At 47.7% G+C, this 7,332-nt stretch overlaps 1 protein-coding gene across 1 annotated transcript; it reads left to right on the top strand.

Annotated features, from left to right (window-relative positions):
• On the top strand, positions 1-7,332 carry Kpol_204p1 (Ig-like domain-containing protein; the record flags this gene model as incomplete). The annotated part of the gene is made up of 1 exon (XM_001642185.1): positions 1-7,332. A coding segment is annotated over one exon (7,332 nt), but the record flags the coding sequence as incomplete, so codon positions are not given.

Genomic DNA, 7,332 nt, shown 5'->3' with positions numbered 1-7,332 from the left:
GGCAGCTCAACCGAAACCGATGTAGTCTCATTCTACAAGACTGTTGATTCTGAAGACAACGAAATCGTTACTTCCACCACCTACACTCTACATGGTGCATCAGTTCCAGCTCCAGTCACCACCACCGTTGTGTCTGGCAGTTCAACCGAAACCGATGTAGTCTCATTCTACAAGACTGTTGATTCTGAAGGCAACGAAATCGTTACTTCCACCACCTACACTCTACATGGTGCATCAGTTCCAGCTCCAATCACCACCACCGTTGTGTCTGGCAGCTCAACCGAAACCGATGTAGTCTCATTCTACAAGACTGTTGATTCTGAAGACAACGAAATCCTTACTTCCACCACCTACATTCTACATGGTGCATCAGTTCCAGCTCCAATCACCACCACCATTGTGTCTGGCAGCTCAACCGAAACCGATGTAGTCTCATTCTACAAGACTGTTGATTCTGAAGGCAACGAAATCGTTACTTCCACCACCTACACTCTACATGGTGCATCAGTTCCAGCTCCAGTCACCACCACCGTTGTGTCTGGCAGCTCAACCGAAACCGATGTAGTCTCATTCTACAAGACTGTTGATTCTGAAGGCAACGAAATCGTTACTTCCACCACCTACACTCTACATGGTGCATCAGTTCCAGCTCCAATCACCACCACCGTTGTGTCTGGCAGCTCAACCGAAACCGATGTAGTCTCATTCTACAAGACTGTTGATTCTGAAGACAACGAAATCGTTACTTCCACCACCTACACTCTACATGGTGCATCAGTTCCAGCTCCAGTCACCACCACCGTTGTGTCTGGCAGTTCAACCGAAACCGATGTAGTCTCATTCTACAAGACTGTTGATTCTGAAGGCAACGAAATCGTTACTTCCACCACCTACACTCTACATGGTGCATCAGTTCCAGCTCCAATCACCACCACCGTTGTGTCTGGCAGCTCAACCGAAACCGATGTAGTCTCATTCTACAAGACTGTTGATTCTGAAGACAACGAAATCCTTACTTCCACCACCTACATTCTACATGGTGCATCAGTTCCAGCTCCAATCACCACCACCATTGTGTCTGGCAGCTCAACCGAAACCGATGTAGTCTCATTCTACAAGACTGTTGATTCTGAAGGCAACGAAATCGTTACTTCCACCACCTACACTCTACATGGTGCATCAGTTCCAGCTCCAGTCACCACCACCGTTGTGTCTGGCAGCTCAACCGAAACCGATGTAGTCTCATTCTACAAGACTGTTGATTCTGAAGGCAACGAAATCGTTACTTCCACCACCTACACTCTACATGGTGCATCAGTTCCAGCTCCAGTCACCACCACCGTTGTGTCTGGCAGCTCAACCGAAACCGATGTAGTCTCATTCTACAAGACTGTTGATTCTGAAGACAACGAAATCGTTACTTCCACCACCTACACTCTACATGGTGCATCAGTTCCAGCTCCAATCACCACCACCATTGTGTCTGGCAGCTCAACTGAAACCGATGTAGTCTCATTCTACAAGACTGTTGATTCTGAAGGCAACGAAATCGTTACTTCCACCACCTACACTCTACATGGTGCATCAGTTCCAGCTCCAGTCACCACCACCGTTGTGTCTGGCAGCTCAACTGAAACCGATGTAGTCTCATTCTACAAGACTGTTGATTCTGAAGGCAACGAAATCGTTACTTCCACCACCTACACTCTACATGGTGCATCAGTTCCAGCTCCAGTCACCACCACCGTTGTGTCTGGCAGCTCAACCGAAACCGATGTAGTCTCATTCTACAAGACTGTTGATTCTGAAGGCAACGAAATCGTTACTTCCACCACCTACACTCTACATGGTGCATCAGTTCCAGCTCCAATCACCACCACCGTTGTGTCTGGCAGCTCAACCGAAACCGATGTAGTCTCATTCTACAAGACTGTTGATTCTGAAGACAACGAAATCGTTACTTCCACCACCTACACTCTACATGGTGCATCAGTTCCATCTGCCTTCACCACCACTGTTGTGTCTGGCAGCTCAACTGAAACCGATGTAGTCTCATTCTACAAGACTGTTGATTCTGAAGGCAACGAAATCGTTACTTCCACCACCTACACTCTACATGGTGCATCAGTTCCAGCTCCAGTCACCACCACCGTTGTGTCTGGCAGCTCAACTGAAACCGATGTAGTCTCATTCTACAAGACTGTTGATTCTGAAGACAACGAAATCGTTACTTCCACCACCTACACTCTACATGGTGCATCAGTTCCAGCTCCAGTCACCACCACCGTTGTGTCTGGCAGCTCAACCGAAACCGATGTAGTCTCATTCTACAAGACTGTTGATTCTGAAGACAACGAAATCGTTACTTCCACCACCTACACTCTACATGGTGCATCAGTTCCATCTGCCTTCACCACCACTGTTGTGTCTGGCAGCTCAACCGAAACCGATGTAGTCTCATTCTACAAGACTGTTGATTCTGAAGACAACGAAATCGTTACTTCCACCACCTACACTCTACATGGTGCATCAGTTCCAGCTCCAATCACCACCACCGTTGTGTCTGGCAGCTCAACTGAAACCGATGTAGTCTCATTCTACAAGACTGTTGATTCTGAAGGCAACGAAATCGTTACTTCCACCACCTACACTCTACATGGTGCATCAGTTCCAGCTCCAGTCACCACCACCGTTGTGTCTGGCAGCTCAACTGAAACCGATGTAGTCTCATTCTACAAGACTGTTGATTCTGAAGGCAACGAAATCGTTACTTCCACCACCTACACTCTACATGGTGCATCAGTTCCAGCTCCAGTCACCACCACCGTTGTGTCTGGCAGCTCAACTGAAACCGATGTAGTCTCATTCTACAAGACTGTTGATTCTGAAGGCAACGAAATCGTTACTTCCACCACCTACACTCTACATGGTGCATCAGTTCCAGCTCCAGTCACCACCACCGTTGTGTCTGGCAGCTCAACTGAAACCGATGTAGTCTCATTCTACAAGACTGTTGATTCTGAAGACAACGAAATCGTTACTTCCACCACCTACACTCTACATGGTGCATCAGTTCCAGCTCCAATCACCACCACCATTGTGTCTGGCAGCTCAACTGAAACCGATGTAGTCTCATTCTACAAGACTGTTGATTCTGAAGGCAACGAAATCGTTACTTCCACCACCTACACTCTACATGGTGCATCAGTTCCAGCTCCAGTCACCACCACCGTTGTGTCTGGCAGCTCAACTGAAACCGATGTAGTCTCATTCTACAAGACTGTTGATTCTGAAGGCAACGAAATCGTTACTTCCACCACCTACACTCTACATGGTGCATCAGTTCCAGCTCCAGTCACCACCACCGTTGTGTCTGGCAGCTCAACTGAAACCGATGTAGTCTCATTCTACAAGACTGTTGATTCTGAAGGCAACGAAATCGTTACTTCCACCACCTACACTCTACATGGTGCATCAGTTCCATCTGCCTTCACCACCACCGTTGTGTCTGGCAGCTCAACCGAAACCGATGTAGTTTCATTCTACAAGACTGTTGATTCTGAAGACAACGAAATCGTTACTTCCACCACCTACACTCTACATGGTGCATCAGTTCCATCTGCCTTCACCACCACCGTTGTGTCTGGCAGCTCAACCGAAACCGATGTAGTTTCATTCTACAAGACTGTTGATTCTGAAGACAACGAAATCGTTACTTCCACCACCTACACTCTACATGGTGCATCAGTTCCATCTGCCTTCACCACCACCGTTGTGTCTGGCAGCTCAACTGAAACCGATGTAGTCTCATTCTACAAGACTGTTGATTCTGAAGGCAACGAAATCGTTACTTCCACCACCTACACTCTACATGGTGCATCAGTTCCAGCTCCAGTCACCACCACCGTTGTGTCTGGCAGCTCAACTGAAACCGATGTAGTCTCATTCTACAAGACTGTTGATTCTGAAGGCAACGAAATCGTTACTTCCACCACCTACACTCTACATGGTGCATCAGTTCCATCTGCCTTCACCACCACCGTTGTGTCTGGCAGCTCAACCGAAACCGATGTAGTCTCATTCTACAAGACTGTTGATTCTGAAGGCAACGAAATCGTTACTTCCACCACCTACACTCTACATGGTGCATCAGTTCCAGCTCCAGTCACCACCACCGTTGTGTCTGGCAGCTCAACTGAAACCGATGTAGTCTCATTCTACAAGACTGTTGATTCTGAAGGCAACGAAATCGTTACTTCCACCACCTACACTCTACATGGTGCATCAGTTCCAGCTCCAGTCACCACCACCGTTGTGTCTGGCAGCTCAACCGAAACCGATGTAGTCTCATTCTACAAGACTGTTGATTCTGAAGGCAACGAAATCGTTACTTCCACCACCTACACTCTACATGGTGCATCAGTTCCAGCTCCAATCACCACCACCATTGTGTCTGGCAGCTCAACCGAAACCGATGTAGTCTCATTCTACAAGACTGTTGATTCTGAAGACAACGAAATCGTTACTTCCACCACTTACACTCTACATGGTGCATCAGTTCCAGCTCCAGTCACCACCACCGTTGTGTCTGGCAGCTCAACTGAAACCGATGTAGTCTCATTCTACAAGACTGTTGATTCTGAAGGCAACGAAATCGTTACTTCCACCACCTACACTCTACATGGTGCATCAGTTCCAGCTCCAATCACCACCACCGTTGTGTCTGGCAGCTCAACTGAAACCGATGTAGTCTCATTCTACAAGACTGTTGATTCTGAAGGCAACGAAATCGTTACTTCCACCACCTACACTCTACATGGTGCATCAGTTCCAGCTCCAGTCACCACCACCGTTGTGTCTGGCAGCTCAACTGAAACCGATGTAGTCTCATTCTACAAGACTGTTGATTCTGAAGGCAACGAAATCGTTACTTCCACCACCTACACTCTACATGGTGCATCAGTTCCATCTGCCTTCACCACCACCGTTGTGTCTGGCAGCTCAACCGAAACCGATGTAGTCTCATTCTACAAGACTGTTGATTCTGAAGACAACGAAATCGTTACTTCCACCACCTACACTCTACATGGTGCATCAGTTCCATCTGCCTTCACCACCACCGTTGTGTCTGGCAGCTCAACCGAAACCGATGTAGTCTCATTCTACAAGACTGTTGATTCTGAAGGCAACGAAATCGTTACTTCCACCACCTACACTCTACATGGTGCATCAGTTCCATCTGCCTTCACCACCACCGTTGTGTCTGGCAGCTCAACTGAAACCGATGTAGTCTCATTCTACAAGACTGTTGATTCTGAAGACAACGAAATCGTTACTTCCACCACCTACACTCTACATGGTGCATCAGTTCCAGCTCCAGTCACCACCACCGTTGTGTCTGGCAGCTCAACTGAAACCGATGTAGTCTCATTCTACAAGACTGTTGATTCTGAAGACAACGAAATCGTTACTTCCACCACCTACACTCTACATGGTGCATCAGTTCCATCTGCCTTCACCACCACCGTTGTGTCTGGCAGCTCAACTGAAACCGATGTAGTCTCATTCTACAAGACTGTTGATTCTGAAGGCAACGAAATCGTTACTTCCACCACCTACACTCTACATGGTGCATCAGTTCCAGCTCCAGTCACCACCACCGTTGTGTCTGGCAGCTCAACCGAAACCGATGTAGTCTCATTCTACAAGACTGTTGATTCTGAAGGCAACGAAATCGTTACTTCCACCACCTACACTCTACATGGTGCATCAGTTCCAGCTCCAGTCACCACCACCGTTGTGTCTGGCAGCTCAACTGAAACCGATGTAGTCTCATTCTACAAGACTGTTGATTCTGAAGACAACGAAATCGTTACTTCCACCACCTACACTCTACATGGTGCATCAGTTCCAGCTCCAGTCACCACCACCGTTGTGTCTGGCAGCTCAACTGAAACCGATGTAGTCTCATTCTACAAGACTGTTGATTCTGAAGGCAACGAAATCGTTACTTCCACCACCTACACTCTACATGGTGCATCAGTTCCAGCTCCAGTCACCACCACCGTTGTGTCTGGCAGCTCAACTGAAACCGATGTAGTCTCATTCTACAAGACTGTTGATTCTGAAGGCAACGAAATCGTTACTTCCACCACCTACACTCTACATGGTGCATCAGTTCCAGCTCCAGTCACCACCACCGTTGTGTCTGGCAGCTCAACCGAAACCGATGTAGTCTCATTCTACAAGACTGTTGATTCTGAAGGCAACGAAATCGTTACTTCCACCACCTACACTCTACATGGTGCATCAGTTCCAGCTCCAGTCACCACCACCGTTGTGTCTGGCAGCTCAACCGAAACCGATGTAGTCTCATTCTACAAGACTGTTGATTCTGAAGACAACGAAATCGTTACTTCCACCACCTACACTCTACATGGTGCATCAGTTCCAGCTCCAGTCACCACCACCGTTGTGTCTGGCAGCTCAACCGAAACCGATGTAGTCTCATTCTACAAGACTGTTGATTCTGAAGGCAACGAAATCGTTACTTCCACCACCTACACTCTACATGGTGCATCAGTTCCAGCTCCAGTCACCACCACCGTTGTGTCTGGCAGCTCAACCGAAACCGATGTAGTCTCATTCTACAAGACTGTTGATTCTGAAGACAACGAAATCGTTACTTCCACCACCTACACTCTACATGGTGCATCAGTTCCATCTGCCTTCACCACCACTGTTGTGTCTGGCAGCTCAACTGAAACCGATGTAGTCTCATTCTACAAGACTGTTGATTCTGAAGGCAACGAAATCGTTACTTCCACCACCTACACTCTACATGGTGCATCAGTTCCAGCTCCAGTCACCACCACCGTTGTGTCTGGCAGCTCAACTGAAACCGATGTAGTCTCATTCTACAAGACTGTTGATTCTGAAGACAACGAAATCGTTACTTCCACCACCTACACTCTACATGGTGCATCAGTTCCAGCTCCAATCACCACCACCATTGTGTCTGGCAGCTCAACCGAAACCGATGTAGTCTCATTCTACAAGACTGTTGATTCTGAAGACAACGAAATCGTTACTTCCACCACCTACACTCTACATGGTGCATCAGTTCCATCTGCCTTCACCACCACCGTTGTGTCTGGCAGCTCAACTGAAACCGATGTAGTCTCATTCTACAAGACTGTTGATTCTGAAGACAACGAAATCGTTACTTCCACCACCTACACTCTACAAGGTGCATCAGTTCCATCTGCCTTCACCACCACCGTTGTGTCTGGCAGCTCAACTGAAACCGATGTAGTCTCATTCTACAAGACT

The sequence above is a fragment of the Vanderwaltozyma polyspora genome, genomic scaffold (assembly GCF_000150035.1).
Source record: "Vanderwaltozyma polyspora DSM 70294 KpolScaffold204 genomic scaffold, whole genome shotgun sequence".
NCBI classification, from domain to species: Eukaryota; Fungi; Ascomycota; class Saccharomycetes; order Saccharomycetales; family Saccharomycetaceae; genus Vanderwaltozyma; species Vanderwaltozyma polyspora.
The sequence above is the reverse complement of the archived record's forward strand: the minus strand, read 5'-3'. Positions and strand labels throughout refer to the sequence as shown.